Source organism: Carya illinoinensis, chromosome 5, assembly GCF_018687715.1.
Source record: "Carya illinoinensis cultivar Pawnee chromosome 5, C.illinoinensisPawnee_v1, whole genome shotgun sequence".
NCBI classification, from domain to species: Eukaryota; Viridiplantae; Streptophyta; class Magnoliopsida; order Fagales; family Juglandaceae; genus Carya; species Carya illinoinensis.
Window position 1 is genome coordinate 42541230 of NC_056756.1, and position 20456 is coordinate 42561685.

The 20456-nt window shown below is 33.2% G+C and overlaps 2 protein-coding genes across 2 annotated transcripts; one reads left to right on the top strand and one right to left on the bottom strand.

The window, feature by feature from the left end:
• The first annotated feature begins 12843 nt into the window (after positions 1-12843).
• On the top strand, positions 12844-15527 carry LOC122311399. Its single transcript, XM_043125952.1, has 2 exons — positions 12844-14863; positions 14944-15527. Exons 1-2 carry the CDS (start codon positions 14708-14710, stop codon positions 15256-15258), a joined length of 471 nt encoding a protein of 156 aa, XP_042981886.1. The 5' UTR covers positions 12844-14707; the 3' UTR covers positions 15259-15527.
• Positions 15528-16333: 806 nt separating this feature from the next.
• LOC122310364 lies at positions 16334-18350 on the bottom strand. Its single transcript, XM_043124260.1, has 5 exons — positions 18214-18350; positions 17064-17142; positions 16842-16973; positions 16491-16745; positions 16334-16396 (listed from the first exon to the last, which is right to left on the bottom strand). Exons 2-5 carry the CDS (start codon positions 17124-17126, stop codon positions 16334-16336), a joined length of 513 nt encoding a protein of 170 aa, XP_042980194.1. The 5' UTR covers positions 17127-17142; positions 18214-18350.
• Positions 18351-20456: the final 2106 nt, after the last annotated feature.

Here is a 20456-nt window from a genome sequence, read left to right on the forward strand (position 1 = left end):
TAGAGTAAGTTCAACATGGAGCCATTAGGAAAGATCATCAAAATTTAATACAAGATGCAACCAAACAGTGAAAATTTATGAAAGATCATCCAGTGGAACAAATTTTGGGAGAACCTTCACGAGGTCTAAATACTCGATCATCTCTTAAAAATATTTGCAATTATACTGCTTTTCTATCTCAAATTGAACCCAAAAATATTGATGACGCACTTCTTGATGAATCTTGGATTCTAGCTATGCAAGAAGAGTTGAATCAATTTGAAAGAAATGATGTTTGGACACTTGTTCTTAGACCAAAAAATCATACTATTATTAGAACAAAATGGATTTTTAAAAACAAGAAAGATGAGTCCGAAGTCATTACTAGAAATAAGGCTCGACTTATAGCCCAATGTTTTAATTAAGAAGAAGGAATCGATTATGATGAGACATATGCACCAGTCGCAAAATTAGAAACTATTCGAATGCTATTTGCATATGCTTGTTATAAAGATTTCAAACTTTTTCAAATGGATGTTAAAAGTGTTTTCTTAAATGGTTTTATATATGAAGAGGTATATATTGGGCAACCTCCAGGTTTTGAAAATCATATTTCCCCAAATCATGTTTTCAAATTCACAAAAGTACTATATGGACTTAAACAAACTCCTAGAGCTTGGTACGAGAGACTCAGTGGTTTCTTGATTGAAAAAAGTTTTTCAAGAGGAAAAATCGACACAACTCTTTTCATTAAATATGAAAATGATGATATTCTTTTGATTCAAATTTATGTTGATGATATAATATTCGGTGCTACTAATGAAAATATGTGTCAAGTTTTTGTTAAGACTATGCAGGAAGAATTTGAGATGAGCATGATGAGAGAACTTACATTCTTTCTCGGATTGCAAATTAAGCAAGAAAAAAGTGGGACATTCATCAATCAATCAAAATATATTAAGGAATTACTGAAAAAGTTTGGGATGGAAAATACTAAGGAAATTGGAACACCAATGAGCCCATCAACTAAACTTGATAAAGATGAATCCGGTAAGCCAGTTGACTAGAAGATATATCGAGATATGATTGGTAGCTTATTATATTTAACAGCTAGTAGACCAGATATTATGTTTAGTGTGTGCTTATGTCCACGCTTTCAATCATCTTCAAAAGAATCACATTTAATTGCAGTTAAGCGCATTCTTAGATATCTTAGTGGTACAATTAATCTAGAGTTATGGTACCCTAAGCATACATCTTTCGAGCTAATCAGCTACACAGATACAGATTATGCTGGCTGTAAAATAGATCGAAAAAGCACTAGTGGAGTATGTCATTTCTTAGGTCATGCATTAGTTTCCTGGTTTAGTAAAAAACAAAATTTGTTGCACTATCTACTGCTGAGGCAGAATATGTTACTGCGAGTAGTTATTGTGTTCAAGTTCTCTACATGAAGCAACAACTTGAAGATTTTAAACTCATGTATAATTACATTCCAATCAAATGTGATAATACAAGTGTTATAAATCTTTCAAAGAACCCAATACAACATTCTAGAACAAAGCATATTGAAATAAGATATCATTTCCTTCGAGATCATGTGCAGAAAGGCGATATAGTACTAGAGTTCACAAACACACACGATTAGTTAGCAGATATTTTTACAAAACGTTTATCAGAAGATAGATTATGTATGATCAGAAGAGAAATATTTATGATGCATGCTATGAATATATCTTAAAAGATAGACCAGAGTCAATAAAAATAGAGATAGATTTTTTAAATACTTTTACATAAACTTGAGATTCTTAGCCTCAGGTTTGAGACGCTCATTCTCTTCATACAATATCATGTCATTCTTATCCATGGGAACCGGCAAGCGGAATGAAGAATCTAATAAAGATTTCAACTGTTTATTCTTCTGTCGAATGATTCCTTCCCTTGTGTGAGACTTTTGAACAATTCGTTGAAGTACAACAATTTGTTCTTTGAGCTTTTCAATTTCGTGATTTTTGGCTTGTAGCCGCTGAGAAAAAGCAACAATAGAGGAAGAGTAGCGAGTCCCAAGACTCACCAAATCATAAATAGCATCAGAATCTGACTTATTAGTCAGATTATTATTTTCTTGCTGCAATATGGCACCAATGGCAGCTGCAGAAAGGACAGGAGGTTGAGATGCAGAATGCCTCATGGATGGATCTAGAGAAATGTTAAAAGAATGAGCCATTAAGAAAAGAATAGAAGGCTTAAAACGAGAATGTTGTAGGAATGCATATGAGTTATAGAGATGAGAAGAAAACTTGATGCGGATTGGATAAACTTCAGGATTGATTTTATAGAGATAGCATAAAGAATAAGACAAACTATTGTCTCTTCAAATCTTATTTAGTCAAAAGAAATACAAGATATGCTGGACACACATTGTCAAAAGTTTTCTTACTAAGCCAGCGAGATTAACAGTAGATTGTCCCTATTTTTCTAGTAAACGATGAACCTCTGCTGTTATCTGCAGATGTTGACCTTGTATCTGAACCCTTTCTCGTTCCAGCTCCTCTATTCGTGGTTGCAGATCATGAGCATACCAATCTGTAAATTTTTTCAACTCTTGGTTTTCTTGCTTTAGCCTTTTATTCTCACTATCCTTATTAACAAGCTTCTGTCGTAACTCAGATATTTGCATGTTAAGATGATCAATCTCACTCACTCTCGCCATTAACCTCCGAGACATGATCGTAACAGAGGCAACATATTGACTACTGAGCATTCTTGATTCTGCAATAATCTCAGAATCAGCCTTATTAGAAAAACGGTTCTCTGCTCCTATCATGGTATTGACGGCCTCAGGAGAGAAGATTGATGATTGATACGTCAGGGTTCCTGATTCAAGTCTAGAACATTAGTGGAAGAGAATTGCTCAGCCATTCTATCGTTGTGGAAAAACAGAACTCAGGTCAAGAAGCGATTATTTTTTTAGCATCCGATAGATGAAAATGATAATTCTTTTATAGCAATTCAGAGCCTTCAATCACGTTTGTCAACAACATCAGGCGATTGTTTAAATCTCCAGCCGCACTAAATTCATAGAGTTAGGCCTCGAGGCTTTGCAGCATTTGTCGGGTCACGGACGGCTCCTTTTTTAACTATCTACAGTGACTATTAAACGCATCATTTTCTTCATTCCATTTACTTGCAGCCGATCATTTTTAATGATGCCAAAAGGGAGAGAAGTTTTAGACTAGAACATTAACATTGTTTAAAATTGCTAAACTTGTTATATATGTTTGGAATTATATTTATACTTTTACTTGAAAAACTAACGCATATTTTCAGGAGGAGTTTAAGTATTAATACAGGTTTCAAGTTCTATCAAGTATTTGTCATCATCAAAAAGGGGGAGATTGTTGAACCCAAGGTTTCAAGTTTCATGTGATTATAAATCTACACATAAATTTTGATGATAACAAATGAATTCAAAGAATAAAGGAGTTTCAAGTTCAAGTTGTCCACACAATGAAGTCAAGCACATCAAAGAATCAAATATGAGCAAGAATGAAACAAGTTCACATTAAAGTTATAGAATAATGTTGTAAATCTCTTAAAATTTGAAATTATGATTAATGCTCAAAATTAATATTTTATCATAAAACATTAAAATACATTTTCCACATGTGCATAAATTTTTTTGAAAATTAAATTTGAAAATTTTGAAAGATGATTGATTGTCATCTTTTACATGTGCATGCCTTGATTAAAGGGTTGAACTTTGAAAATATTAAAAATGATTGATTCATTGTCATCTTTTACATGTGCATGCCTTAATTAAAGGGTTGAATTTTGAAAATATTAAAGATGATTGATTGTCATTTTTCACATGTGTATGTTTTATTTGAATTTTTTAGAAAGTGATTGATGCTTTTTTAGACTTATACAAAAGGTAGATGATTTTGTTTGAATTTTTTGAAAAGTAAAGTGTGCTCTTTTTGTCATATACAAAAAGTAAAAGATTAGATTTGAATTTTTTGAAAAAGAAAGTGTGCTCCTTTTGTCATATGCAAAAAGTAAAAGATTAGGTTTGATTTTTTTTGAAAATGAAAGTGTGCTCCTTTTGTCATATGCCAAAAGTAAAAGATTAGGTTTGATTTTTTTAAAAAAGTGAATGATGTTGTCTTTGACATGTGAATCTTTTTAAATTTGAATATGAAGTCTCATATGCCTATAAATAGATCATTTGAGATCTTCACATTCACAACATCCAGAGTATACAACATTCATTCAAAGCTTTCATTCTCTATTCTCTAAGCATTGAGCCTTAATCCTTGTTCATTTTGAGAGATATAGTTTGCGTTGTATTGTTTTTATTTCACTTATTGATCAGTGTTTTCTGATAACCTATCCACTATCAGCTTTTGTATCAGAAAAATGGTGTGTATAACCCTTGTGCGTGTAGAAAGTATTCTACACGGGAAATAGTTGAATCACCACGTGGAAAGTGATTACAAGTGTAGAGGATGTTCTACACGGATCCTTTGTAGCGGTGTTGTTCAAAAGTGTAATAGGTTTCTATCTCCACCTAAAGAAGGTTGAATAGTAAATTTGGGAATCCTCAAGGGGTAGCTTGAGGCGAGGACGTAGGCAGTGGGGCAGAACCTCGTTAACATACTGAGTTTGTTTCTCTCTTACCCTTACTGTTTATATTTATTGTTATTTCGTATTTTATTTATATTTTATATTATATATTTAATTTATAATTATTATTTTTTAATACAACTCAATTCACCTCCCCTCTTATATTAATCATCTGAGCAACAGAAGTAAGGGGTTCGGAGAAGTATTATGAGATATGGGCACGGGCGAAAATACTCATTAACACTCAAAATCTCATAAAAAGATTAATTCAAATATTTTATTATTTTTATAAATTATTTTATTATTATTTTTAAATTATTTAAAATCATCTTATTACCAAACGTAACCAAACTGTTTAGATAATAAAAATGTTTCTTCTTATCAATATAATTTTTTAAATTTTATATCAAATATAATATATAATTTAATTTTTTTAATTTTTAAAATAATAATATTATTATAAAATAATATTTTATTTAATTTTTAATTTTTACTTTAATTCATTGAAAAAATCTACACAACCTCTCAACACTCCAACATCTTATTTTTTTTAATTTTTTAATATTTTTTTAATATTTTTTTTTAAAATTTATTCTTTTTAAATTAATTTAATATTTATCTCAGGGAAATCACTGTACAAAGGACACTAGTAATGTGCGCCCCATATACCCTCTTAAATGCAATTAGCACGGAACCCTTCACAGCCACGGCTTCTACAGACAGACTCTTGAAGTCTCTGGGCTGTGCGCACAGACAGACTCTTAAATGTCCGCCCCACCTACCCCTTAAATGCAAGTAGCACGGAACCCTACACAGCCACGGCTTCTACAGACAGACTCTGAAGTCTCTGGGCTGTGCGCACAGCAACAACCCTACCGTAATTGAGCTAATTTTTTTTTTTTTTTATAAAGAGTAAAGACTCAAGCATTAAATGATGACTAATTGTATTCACCTAAAAAGCTCGCGTCCGCATGACATCGCCACATACGTAATGGTTAAATTACAAACTCCAAAATAAAAATATTTTTTAAACCATTATATTTGGATAATTAAATATTTAACTTTACTTGGAGCATTTTTATTCGGTTCCTCTTGCTTTAATTCTTAACTAAATTATAGAGATGAAATATGAAAATAGAAGAAAAGAAAAATACATCCAATTTCCTATAATAACTTTTAATTTTAGAATGTGAGAAAAAAATATAATAAATAACAATTAGAGAAAAATTATTTTAATAGAATAAAAAATGATAGAAAATGAGATGTAGTAGGTTTTTTTTTTTTTTTAAATGAATCAAATTTAAAAGAAAATTGTAAGAAGAGTATGATTTTTAATTAAATTTTAGAGAATATTATACAGAACCTAATGTGAATGCTCTTACTTACTTTTACAGACTTAACATATGATCATTTTATTTGAATATAGAAACGGTTTTATTTTATCTTATTATTATAATTTTTTAAAATTTTTATACAAAATATAAAAAAAAGTAATTTTTTCAAATATCAAAATAATAATAATATTAAAAAAATAATATTCTAAAAATATTTTATTTAACTTTTATGCAAAACTATCTCATATCATCTCACTATCTAAATTATATATTAAATTCTTGATAAATGAATCCAAAAATATAAAGTAAAAAATCCAAATGATGGCCTTAAAGAATAAGAACCCTATGAAAATGTGGGAACACGGGATGTCTAGGATTATAATACCCCTTATAAGATTATTATGGCAACTTACTTTGCTAACAAATATGCAAAATTTAGGAAACTACGAGATTTTCAGAGTATCATTCTTCGAGAGGTCAAACCTTTCATTTCTAGATCATACATCTAGAATATGGTGATTAGAATTCCAAGATTTGGGGAAAAATATACCATGCTTCTCCAGTAGGATTGCACTCCTATATAAAGGATCCATACCAAAGAATCCAGGTACGATTCAGACATTCTCCTCTTTTATTAATAATATTCACTCTTTCTTGACTTGGGTATCGAAGATGCATTAAGCACATCGAGACTTCTCTTTGGTTCCTTTTTGCAAGTCATTGATCGGGACTAGTTGGTGGTGAAAATGTTATTAACAATTTGCACTGTCTGTGAGATCGAGATACAAACTTCTTGAGCACATGTCAACGGGATTTCTACATGCCTACTACGACATGTTCCCAAACAACTTGCGACCAAGGGCGTGACTTATAGAGATGTAAGAACAATTAAAGAAGATGAGTGAGGCGATGGAGACCCTTTGACAAGAGAAAGAAAGCCTAAAATGGAAAAATCTAGCCTACAATGAGGGAGCCGCACTTGACCACAGTGAACAGCTGGAGGGAGAAGAGCATAGTGTAGGCAAAATGAATGCTGGGAAAGAGGAGAAGAAGATGCTACATGATGTGCAGCCTTGCTGACAAATACATAGAGATGGCTAGAAGGATAGGAGGATCGTCCTTAGTCGACCAACTGCTTAACTGCACAAACTTACATTATATCTCGAAGGTAATGGCTAGCAGAAGGCGAAGATGACTTGTGGCATACTTCTTAACCATCAAATAGCAAGATGGAGAAAGGCTAAAGACATACCTCACTCGATTCAATAAAGGCTAAAGCCATACCTCACTCGATTCAATAAAGAGCACCTGACTATTGATGACCAAGACGAGAGATTACACTGGCAGCCATTCTAGGCGGGATGTGGCCCCGAAGTCCATTTATGGCAGAATTGGCACAACAAACTCAATCGACACTATGAGAATTTTTGGATAAGGCCAACAACTATGTCAATGTTGAAGATACACTATACGCCTTGATAGTGCTGCGGAAATAAGAGATAAAAGGAGAAGACAAGGACCTCTAAAGGTCCAGCGGGCGAAGAGTGTCAGACAAGACTGACCGAAACTACAGCGACAAAAGATGGGAAAAGCAGCAGCTCCAAGGAAAAGCGACCAGAGGTTCACTCACAACAACTTGAGCGTACGATTAGATGACCAATTGACAAATTGAACTGAAGGCAGTGGAGTGAATAAAGGGTGACATTTATGTGCTTATCACTGGAATGATACCCACTGGATGAAGGATTGCTTCACACTGAAGAGGAGAGTTGAGGAGCTAAGAGGAAGCAGCAAATTGGACTGTTTGATTGTGGACCACCTAAGGCCTGAACAACAAGTGCCGAGGTGAGGAGTGGAGCAAGATTGGGATAACAAGAGAAGTAGAAGTCCAAGAGGACAGCGATCGTTGGGGGGGAAGGCCGAGACACCCCACACCAGGATTTGAACCACAATAGGGCACCTTTGGGCGAGATACGTATCATATGGGAGGATTCACTAGGGGGAACTTCTGCATCTAGTTGGAAAGCCTATGCCCGTAGAGCGAGATAAGAGGAGGTGTACGTGACTGACAAATCCCAAAAGCAGCCAAGGTGAGGAAGCATAGAGAACATTTCTTTTAGGGAGGAAGATTGCGAGGGGGGTTTTGTACCCACATGACGATGCGTTGGTGGTAAATTTGTTGGTCTCCAACTATACTACTTGGTGAATTTTGATTAACAACAGAAGCTCAACCAATATCCTCTTTTGGGATGCCTTCACTAAAATGGGCATTCAAGCTACAACCATCGCCCACACCATTTAAAGGATTCTCCGGAGACGCAGTGCAAACCTTGGGTACAATCACTCTACCTGTTACAACTAGAAAGTGCAACTGCTATGACCGACTTTCTTGTTGTCAAGGAGCCTTTGTCCTACAATGCCATATTGGGACGTCTATTCTTAAACAACTTTAGGGCAGTTACATACACTTATCACCTGAAGATGAAATTCTTAACGGAAGCAGAAGTTGGCAAAGTCAAAGGAGAGCAGGCCTTGGCACAAGAGAGCTATGTGCAAGAACTCAAGTCGGGGGGAGAAGATGTTCGTACTGTGGGCATTGAGATTCCACCTTCACCTCCTAGCAAGGTTCCACCTCCACCGCCTCTTTTCTTGACCAAGTTGTAGAGACATGGTATGAAGAAATTATGCAGCAAGCAGAACCCAACAAACTATTAGAACTGGTAGCCCTCCGACCAGAGCAGCTGGAGACCACGACACGGGTTGAGACTAGACTCCAGCCCAAAGTTTGAGAAGCCCTAAAATAGTTACTGTTTGAGCATAGAGACGTGTTTGTGTGGAACAACGAGGACATGCCCGGGATAGAAAAAGAAGTAATTGAATACCATCTTTGTGTCGGCTCCACAGTCATGAAAGTTTGCCAAAAGAAGAGGTCGTTTAGCATGGAGAAATATGTGACCATAGTCAAAGAAGTTGATCGATTGCTCGTTGTCGGGTTCATTAGAGAAGGTCACTATCCCGAATGGATATTCAATGTCATGCTAGTAAAAAAGGCCAATGGGAAGTGGAGAATGTGCATGGACTTCACCAAACTCAACAAAACATGCCCAAAGGACAGCTTCCCATTGTCACAGATTGACCTTAATTGTTGACTCTACATCGGGACACCGAATGTTAAGTTTCATGGATGCATACTAGGGGTACAGCCAAATCCAAATTAACTTAGCGGATCAGGAGAAGACCTCATTTGTGATAGACCGAGAGCTATACTACTACCAAATCATGCCCTTCGGCCTAAAAAACGCAAGAGCGACGTACTAGAGACTCATGAATCTAATGTTCAAGAAGTAAATAGGGCAGATCATGGAAGTTTATGCCAACAACTTACTAGTCAAAAGTAGGGAACCAACACAACACCTGAAAGATTTGAAGGAAACCTTCACTGTGCTACGTCAATATAAAATGAAGTTGAACTTGACAAAGTTCGCCTTTGACGTTGGCTCAGGAAAATTTCTAGGCTTCATTGTGTCTAAAAGGGAGAAATAGGCTAGTGTAGAAAAGATCAAGGCAATCATGTAGATGAGTATGGGTGTAACCGGTCTGATTTGGTCTGGTTTTGTATAAATTTTGGTACTGAACTAGTATAAACCAGTTTTACATTTTCAAGAATCGATCCTGGGCTTATTACCCCTTTAAACCAGTACTTTCGATTTTACCGATTTCGGTCTGGTCTGTTTGGTTTTTTGATTTTATATATATTTAAAATTAAAGTTTTATGTTATAAATTATGATATAAAATTATTTCATATATAATTATATATAGTATATATAGAAATTTCATATATAAAGATCATATATACTTATATAAAATATTTTATATAATATTAAAAATTAATTTTTTTATATATATATTTTATAAACCGGTCCGGTCCCGTAACAAAAAGCTAAGAACTGATTTTGGACCAAATTTAACAGGTTTTTAAAATGTAGGAACCGATTCTAGACCAGACCGATTTAAAACCTAGCCAACCAGTCTGATTTGGTTCGATTTGGGCTGGTTCTCTAGATTTTCGGTTTAAACTTTCACCTCTAGAGATAAGGCCCCCTCAAAACATCAACGAAACCAAGAGATTGACAAGCAGAAGGGTAGCATTAAACATATTCATGTCTAGGTCCACCGATAAATGTCTACCCCTTTTTTAGGGTCCCACGCAAAGTACATATGTGGAATGAGGATAGTGACAAGGCATTCCAAGCACTGAAGCAATGCCTATCCAAGCAGTTGTTGCTAAGCTAGCTCAAACAAGGAGACATGCTCTATGTTTATTGGTACTCTCTCCCTATGCTGAGTCGACAACGCTTGTCAAAGAAGAAGGGCCGGTTCAAAAATCGATGTACTACACAAGCTGTGCCCAAAGGGGAGTAGAGTCAAGGTACCTGCGAATGGAGATGCTAGCCTTTGCACTGGTCATGACAGCAAGGCGGTTGTGACCTTATTTCCATGCGCACCCCATTAAGGTCTTAACGAAAGTCCCACTAACAAAGATATTGTAGAAACCTTGCACCTCAGAACAGCTAGTGAGTTGGTCGATTGAGTTAAGTGAATTCGATATTGATTACCTCTTGAGACAAGCAACAACGGGGCAAGCCCTGACAGACTTTATCGTCGAGTTTACCAGCTTTCCCTAAGAAATAGTAACTAATCCAATCGAAAAACCTTGGCACAGACATGGACACCACTACATGGCATGAACATGAATATCACTATGATGGGCCTGACAGAATGAGAACCCTGTGGGAACACGACATGCCCCAGGATCCCAGGTATCACCCCTTGTAAGATCATTATGATAATCTACTTTGCTAAGAGATATGCACCACTCGGAAAATCGCAGGATATTCGGGTCATTATCCTTCGGGAGGTCAAACCTTGCATTCTGGTATCATATCCTAAAAATATGGTGATTAAAACCTCGAGATCTAAGGAAAATATATTATCCTTATTAAGCAGCAATGCACCCTTATATAAAAGGACCGATACTAATGAATCCAGGTACAATCTAGACATTCCCCTTTTTTACTAAGGGCCTATTTGGGATTGAGGTGAGAGGTTTAAAAAGTGTTTAAATGACCAAATTTTTCCATTTGGTAGTTTTACATCAAAATACTTTTAAACTAAAAAAAAGTAGAAAATTATATTTCAACAAAAACATAAAAGTGATGCTTTCTGTCATAAACACTTTAGAAAAAGCAGTCCATATTTTACCGTGCTATTGTATTACAAAATGACCCTCATCAATATAATGATAACTTTGCCTATCTATATTTTTTATTATTCTCGTATAATCTACTCAAGATTTTGTCCATTAATATTTTTCATTTTTCTCCTATCACTTATGCATCACTGAAGAGATTGTTTTTTATTATAATTATTGAAAAATTTATTAGACTATTTTTGTTATTATTTTATTATAATATTTAATTTTTATCAAGTATATGCCATTTTATGTAATTTCTATATCAAAAAATACTTTTTTAATTTGTTTCCAAACAAATCAAATATATTTGAAAGTGTTTTAGACATATGGATCACAAATAATAAATAATATTTTAATAGTAGAGATTCTTACGTTAAGCTCTAAGTTATAAGCTTAAGTTAAAAATATAAGTTATAAGTTTAAGTTAAAAGTATTTTTCACCATAATTTCAAACATATACTAAATAATATTCACTCCTTCATGATTTAGGCATTGGAGGTACATCAACCACATCGACGCCCCCTTTTGGTTCTTTTTTGCATGTCATTGATCGAGACTAGTTAATGGATAAAAACGTCATGAACACTTAATACAAAACTTCTTATTTTTTAAAAATTAAATTATTCAAAACTTTTTCTCATTTCTTAATACACAATTTATAAAAATTATTAATTTCGTAATAATTATGGTCTGAAAAAGGTATCGAAATACAAAATTTATAATGATTAGATAATAATTAGATAAAAAAGTTAAATATTTGAAGTTCAAAATTGTTTGTATTAATATTTAGATATTAAAATGAGATAAAATGTGATGAGTTAAGATGACTTTGTTATCCAAACTAGGCCCGAGAGGTCATTTTGGTTGAGAAATACTCTAATCTCATCATTACAATTTTATCAAATTCTCATATAAAACATAATAAATAATTTAATTTTTTCAAATATCAAATCAACTTTTTTAAATATCAAAACAATAATAATATTAAAAAATAATATTCTAACAATATCTGATTTAATTTTTAACTTTTATTTAAAACCATCTTATAACATCTTATTATCCAAACAACAATCTTACCACAATTAGCGGATCGAACTTCAATTAAAAGGAAAAAAAAAAAAAAAATACCACTACACCATGAGAATAATTATCACCATGAAAAAAAAAATCAGATGGATTAAAAAGTAAATTTCTTTTACGAATATCAAAAAACTAATAAGGAGACTACTACTTAGACCGATGATTTAACCCAATAAATTGACCTACAAGTGCAAATGTACTTTTTTTTTTTCCCTTTTCTTTCAATCATTTTCTATATATCTTTAATAATTTTTAAAAAATAAAAAATACCAATTTAATAATAGTCACTTTTTTAATTATTAAAAAAATTAATTAATTGATCACTTTTATCGGTTCAACTAGCATTTTCCTTAAAATAAATATAATCACTTTATGAAAATAACTTTTGAAACAAATTTGTACATGAATCTATGAAAATGAATTTTTGAGACTAAAATTATATAGTAATACCAATTGATAGACCAAGACGACTAAACATATATACCTTAAACATGGTTAATTAAACAAGGCCTCTTCGGAATAGCCCATCGAAAAATGCTATTTGCACACGGCGTCGCGTACCCTTCGCGTACACGCCGTCCACGTGGCACGATTAATGAAACGGTGCGTTGCGCACCGCATCGAGGATGACACCGGGGCTTATCGTTTTGCCTCCCCTCTTCCTTCACGTACAGAGTGAGGATGAAATTAGGGCTAGACGGCTGCCTCCACACTTATCTCCTTCACGTTCAGCGAAACCCATTTGAGTGCGAATGCCAATTCAAAACCAGAAATAAATCCATTGAAACCAGGTCTACCCATTCCAAGTCGTGCGAAACCCATTTGAAAACCAGAAATTTCAATAGATCTAGCAGTCGTGCGAAACCCATTTGAAAAAACCAGAAATTTCACCATTGAAACCAGTCGTGCGAAACCCATTTGGAAAAACCAGAAATTTAACCATTGAAACCAGTCGTTGGAAACCCATTTCAAAACCAGAAATTTCAATAGATCTACCAGGTCGTGCGAAACCCATTTGAAACCAGAAATCTCACCATTGAAACCTGTTCGTGCGAAACCCATTTCAAAACCAGATATGTGGTGCACCTTCACGCTGCAGAAAACACCCATTTGAAGGCAGGTCGTGCGAAACCGATTGGTCAGCGAGCGAAGAAATTTACCTCACTTTCGCACTTCTCTCGTCGGCGATTCCAGACGCCTTGCGTCCATTGTCGAGGTACGCGTTGTCAACTTGGTCTTCCTACTGTTTAGAAGTTCATCTTCTTTTGCATTTCGAGAATCCCAGTAGATTTTTGAAGGTGCAGGGTTCCGAAAATGTTGAACTCGGGAAACGATTTGAGTGTGGTCTGTATTGTCCCCATTATTATGGAAATCACCAGATCTTGTCCCAAGAAAAAGAATTTGGGCCTAGTTGAAGCATTATATTGCTCTGCTGAAGAGGTCACAAAAACAATTTTGCTAATTTCAGTTTTGCCCGTGATTAGTAGGTTTGGCTTTATTGGAAGAAGAATAATCTTGTTCAATGCCTTGTTAGAACTTATAAACTTCAGAATTTTGATGACACAAAGTGAAGTTGTCCTTGAATCCTAGCCTGATGGCTTGGATGATTTTAAGATTTGGGGTAGATTTGGGTACACATTATATTAGAAGAGAAATTTTTAGGAATTAGGAACCCAATTTTTAAGACATTAATGCAAAACATGAACGTAGTGGGCTGAGGATGATGAAGAAGAGGCGTTGCATGTGAGACCTATATTGTTCATGCAAGTTGGCACATTAATTTGGTGAATTGGGTGTGGAAGTTTTAATTGGAGAAGTTATTCTTGTAGCTGCCGATATTATTGTTTATTCTGGTGTTAAGCTTATGTCTAGTTTGGGGTGATATACTTTGGAGTTGGCTTACTCTAATTGATATCATTGTTGGGATGAAATAAAAATATGAGTAAATTGAATAATACTACTCATCAATATTATTATCTTTTCATCATCTCATAATATAAAATTAACACTGTATGAGAAGATGACTAAAAAAGCATGAATAGATTTTTTTAATATAAAGTATAAAATTAAAATTATTTTTAGAGAAATTATATTGGTTGATTGTAAAATAGGATAGGAGGAGTATGTAAATGAATTTTACATAAGAGATTGGACAATCATAAGTTGAAAATAAATACTCACAGCCGGATGTTCATTCCCACGCACAGATGTGAGATAGTTTAACAAGCATTCATAGACTGACCGAGAGAAATTTTTCATCTAATTTTGTAGCTTTGCCTTTGTCTCCTATAATCTAATTTTGTATTCTTTTTTCCATGCCTCAAAACTGAGCCCCTGCTTTTCGAAGTTCATAATTGGGATTTACAACAGAAGCTGACTGTTGTAGTTTGATCTCTACTAGAGCTCTGGCATCATTGTTTAAAGTCTGAGAATATGTCATCATCGACGACAACGTCTTCTTCATCTCTTGCCAAACAAAAGAGGGGTCATCCGAAATGCTTCTGTGAGATTGAAGCCCAACTGAGATACTCAAATACGCAACATAATCCAGGACGACCCTTCTTAAGTTGTCCAAAGTACAACAAAGAGGTAACTAAATTCAAATTTAGTTAAATTTTTTTTTGATGTTCATCTAACATTTTTTGCTTCAAATGTGTATAAAATCCAAGGGATTACCATATTGTAAGTATTTCAAATGGGTAGATGGCCATGAATACCCACTGTCGGACCCAAGTGAAACTCACACTGAAATTTCCAGCAAGGAGAAGGAGCTGAAGAAAAAACTGGTCGATATTGAGAAGATCATTATTGATTTGCGGCGAAGAGTAGACGACTTCGAGTTCATACTATCCAATAGAAATGAGGAGTTACTGAAAGAGTTGGTGGCTGTTGTACGTGAAGCAGAAATAAGACGTTCACGCATATTAGTCCGTGGGTTTTGGGCTTTAGCATTTGTTCTAGCATATTACTTGGTGGTTATGTAGTAATTTCAGATTAGTGTTAGAATTTAGTTGCTGCTGTATATTAGACTGAGTACTTCATATATTAGTGAAACTTGTGAACCATGTTTGCCACTGCACCTGAAACATGGTTCTCTTACAAGTGTGCCATGCATTTTTTGTCATCCATTTCTTGTATTGCATGGAAATGATTATGTGGTGGATGTTGTAGTTATGTCAAAACTGTAATTATTTTGTATTACTGAATGATTATGTGGAAATGATTCATGCGGCCAGTGGGATTTTAAGATCAACTTCATGTAATCTTTTGCATTAAGTTTTGGTAAATTATATGGCCTCAAAATGCCAACTTTTAAATAACTTCTATATAACTTGCCTTATTGTCCTTTTTGCCTATAAATGAGAAGCTCTTCAATGTCAAGATAAAATATGAACTAAATTTAAGATTATCTAACTGTTAGATAATGAGGAAACGGGACTTCCATAGTATTGTCTTTACACCCAAATTATATCAGCCCACATTCTATCATTCACCTCACTTAGTTAAAATATGAGCATCCGAATGCTATTGCACATGAACTTGGGCAGCAAGAACCCAGAATATACAAACAATACTCAACATAAAACATGGTTCTCAAATTCCCTTCCCGACCTGGTGATGGAACACTAAATACATTGGACATTTTCAATAGCCCGTACGCATGTTCCACATGAACTTCATTTCCCTGATTGACTTTGGCTAATCACGTACAGTCCAAATAGTGCCCCTTCAATATACTTCCTGCTAGGAGACATTCGGATTATATTCATTAATGAGTACCTACACAACACAATCCCAATTTTGTGTTAGATAAATTACAAAATTAAATTATGTGATAGTATTGGTGATAAAATTCTTGGCTGTAGTCTGTATATATAATTTAAATTAAATCATTTTAAATGCATTCGTATATAGCTTCTGGTGCTATACAACTAATTCCGACAAGCAAATTCAATGACTATTACTAATATTTAAAATATAACTCTAGGAGTTTACCAAAGTTTTCAACATGTATTTGAATACTCAAATGATCCACATTACCAATAATAAACTTAAAAGTCACTGACCATCTATGGGTTGTGATCCATCAATTGGTTGTGATCCATCCATCCCAAAGAACATCTGCAAGGAGTAATAGCAGTTTCTTAGTGTAATGTCAATATTACATTACTCCAAACCCAATATTCTTAGCATATTGCTTGTAATAAGTCATTACCTCTTCAAAAGAATTAAACCCCATCTTCGACTTGGGCTCCTCAATCGTGTCACCACCAACTCCATCATCTAACTGAGCTGTCTCGGCAACGACATCCGTGGTGGTTTCCATACCATCAGCTCTATCTTTTCCGCTTTCTTCAACTTCAGCGGAGGTACATGGGATATCAGTTTCGGGAGACAAGTCTTCTATATCATCTTTTTTGTTTGCGGCGGATCCAGTAGTCATAACAGAAGTTGGGTAACCAGCATCGTACTAAAAGAAAAGCGAGCATTTTTTAATATCATATGACATTAATAAAGGCAATTCAAACTAAAAATTTACAAAAGTTTAAGAATACAATTGTATCACCTCTTGAATATTGAATGGATATTGGTAGCCATCTGGCTGTTGCATTAGACCTGGTGACAACGTAGGAAGTTCTCCATAGTAACCGTGCATGTGCATGTAATTTCTGAATGTTAGAGAAGTTGACGGTATGCCCTAACATGTTATTACACAAGTTATTCATGTACAAAATCCATGGATATCAACCCAACATAGTCCAACAAATTTACTAAAAAGATAACACACCGTGGTTGGGAGATTTGAGCTAGATGGTGTTAGGGGAGATGAGTGTTCTTCCCCTTTTTCCATGATGAGACGATATGAACTGTAAAATTCCAGAAAAAGTAGATAAAATATGCCTTACAAGTAGTACAAATTTAATGAACAACTTGGAAATAAACACAACTGAACTTGGAGCCGAAAGGTTAAGCAAAATTGATGAATCATTTAGTTCCATCAAACCCGAGTGAAGTCGATGAGTTAGATTTTATTTTATTCTGTTGCTTCAACTCATTGAGTTGTTTTATTATACAGATTCTATGGCATCTTTATGATAAAGATATTATACATGAAGAAGCTGTGCACAAGAGGGATGATGAGAATCTATCAAATATGCTGATGATTCAGATAAAGTTTTGGTTAACCAGTCAGAAAAATTCTTTCAAGTAAGTATTATTATTAACCTTTTTTCCTTTTAAAAAAAAAAAACAAAAGGGGAAACATATACTAACTTAACTTAAATTAGTTGTTCAAGATATGTTAACGACTTTGTAATTTCATTTCATTCACAACGACTCTTCTTACTTAGTCAACAGATGAATATTTCCCATTCATTTTCTCCTCTTACCTCTAAGCCTACAGATGAATTTCCTATTCATTTCCATTCATCAAACTTAAAATACCATCTCTCCCATATTGTTCAACCAGAGATAAGGTTAGCACAACCCGAAAATCAATGGCCATCGTTGGAGCCATGCAAATACACAAGCAGATAAGGTTAGCATCTTCCATTCTATAAATAGATGGCTGGGTAGTACGACGGAAGGTGTAGAAAAAAAAAATTCATTTTTTCATCTTTATAGGTGTAGTGAAAATAAGATAATTTCTTGAGATCACGTTAACTAACTACACATTTTTTCATCTTTAAGTCCGAAATCACGTTAACTAACTACACATTCTATACAGAGCATTCTATACAGAAGATTTTCAACATTAAAATAAAATAAATACCCAAACGTGAGACCCACTAGATTTTGTACACAGACCCAAACGCGAATCTGGTGATTTCCATAATAATGTGGACAATACAGACCAGACCACACTCAAATCGTTTCCCGAGTTCAACATTTTCGGAACCCTGCAACGACAACAATCAACTGGGATTCTAAATGCGTACCTCAACAATGGACGCTGAGCTTCTGCAGCTTGAACCAATGGACGAAAACCTTCTGCAGCGTGAAGGTGCGGCTTTGAAATGGGTCTTCAAATGGGTTTTTTCTGCAGCGTTGAGGTCCGGTTCTGAAATGGGTTTCACAGGTTTCGCACGACCTGCTTTCAAACAATACTGCTGCAGGTTCGGTTTTGAAATATCATTTTTCTTCTTTGAAATGGGTTTTGCACGAAACTGGTTTCAATCTTTTTTTTTTTTTTTTTTTTTATTGGCACGTCAGCGGTTTCGCAGCGGGTACCCCACGCCGGGTACCTGTAGCAGTATTAAGGAGAAAAATAGCCCGCCAATAATAATTAGACTAGCAGGAAAGTGGGGAAATGTACACCACACCAACACACACCTAGACTGGTTTGGATAGGAGATGACTTACTTTCCAAGTCATCTCATTTTAATATCCAAGTATTACAGTACGTAAGTGAAGAAAACTTAAGAAAAACGTACCATACTTGAGTGCAAATTTTGCAATTGACAAAGTGAAGCGAAAAGTAAAAAGGAAGAAACGGAAAGCAAACGAAATATAAAAGTAATGAAAAATAAAAGAAATGAAAAAGTCAAAGAAACAATAACGTACAAACGGAAACATGAAGAAGATGTTCTAAGAGCACTAGTAATAATTTATTTATTTTTATTTTTATTCTTAAATTTGAATAAATTTATTTTAAAATCATTTACATTGACTTATCTATTTTTATAATTTTAAATAACTATAAACAGTGATTATTTATCTTTAAAGATGTCATTTTCCTTTTTTAAATATTATTTTATTTTTTTCTCTCTCCTTCCAACTCTCTCTTCTCTCTTTTTCTCTATTTTCTTTTTTCTCTTCTCTCTTTATTATTTTATTATTATTTGATTAAAAAATACATAATCTAATATAGGAATTTTTTTTCATATTCAAAATCAATTTTCAAAACATGTAATTTTACATATGAAGATAAAGAATCCATTGCCAATGCTTTAATCCATCATCCAAAAAATTTTAGGTGAAATTTTAGATTTCACCGAAAATATGACCAAAAAATAAAAAATTTAATTAGGTTAAATTTTATATTTTCCTAATTTTCTAAATGATGCTGAAATAGAATTATTAGATTTGAAACCCAAAAAATAAGCCTTTGCTTCTTTACTTTTCTATCACTCCGTTTCTTTTAACTTTTTTATGTTTGCTTTTATTTTCTTTATTTTTTTCGTTTCTTTTGACCTTGGCGTTTAATCGTTCGTTTTCAAGTACAAAAAGCATTTCTCTTCGACTATTACACAGATATTTTTAATTTTTAAATTTTTTATATAATCATTATATCTTTATCTAATTTTTTAACAAAATATAAAAAAAATTAACTTTTTCAAATCTTAAAATAAAAATTATATTAAAAATTCTATTATAATAATATTTTAATTTTATAATATTTTTATTCAATTTTTTATTCTTATTTCTCGTAATCTCATAAAAAGATTAATTCAAATATTTTGTTATTATTTACAAACTATTTACGTGTTATTTCACTTATTTTTCATTAATTTTTACTATAATTTAATATTTATTATTAATTTTTTACTACTTTTTCATTATTGTTTATAAATTATATATCTGAAATCACTTCATTACTTAAATATTACTTAAAGTATCATTTAGATAGTAAAAATATTTCATCTCATCTCATTTTATTATTTTTTTAAAATTTTTATGTAAAATATAATAAATAATTTAATTTTTTAAAATTTTAAAAAATAATAATATTAAAAAAATAATATTTTATTTAATTTTTAACTTATATATAATACATCTATCTCGATTCTCAATTAAGGGTACAATGGATATTAAGTAATATTAGCACGGAACCCTTCACAGCCACAGCTACTATAGACAATGATTCTGTACTCTGTAGGCCCACCACAAGTTCACAACCATTCTTTGTAATTCTGGGAGCTAATTAATTTCTAACTTTATTTTTAATTGATGTTACTTAAATAAAATAAATAAATAAATAAATAAAATAATTTATTCTTAAAGTTTTATTATATATAAATACAATCACGTACTAATTTATATATTAATATAAATTTATTCATATTTAAAACTTAAATTAATACTATTTTTAATAAAATCTATTTTTTAATTAATCACATCATATTAATACACATATTAATACACAATTATATTTACAATTATATATTTCTTTATTCTTATA

Coding starts and splice junctions, on each gene's coding strand:
- LOC122311399 (XM_043125952.1), top strand. CDS start 14,708: ATGTCATCATCGACGACAACGTCTTCTTCATCTCTTGCCAAACAAAAG. Junction 14,864..14,943: donor GTCCAAAGTACAACAAAGAG/GTAACTAAATTC, acceptor ATAAAATCCAAG/GGATTACCATATTGTAAGTA.
- LOC122310364 (XM_043124260.1), bottom strand. CDS start 17,126: ATGGAAAAAGGGGAAGAACACTCATCTCCCCTAACACCATCTAGCTCA. Junction 16,974..17,063: donor GCTCAAATCTCCCAACCACG/GTGTGTTATCTT, acceptor ATAACATGTTAG/GGCATACCGTCAACTTCTCT. Junction 16,397..16,490: donor GGTTTAATTCTTTTGAAGAG/GTAATGACTTAT, acceptor TACTCCTTGCAG/ATGTTCTTTGGGATGGATGG.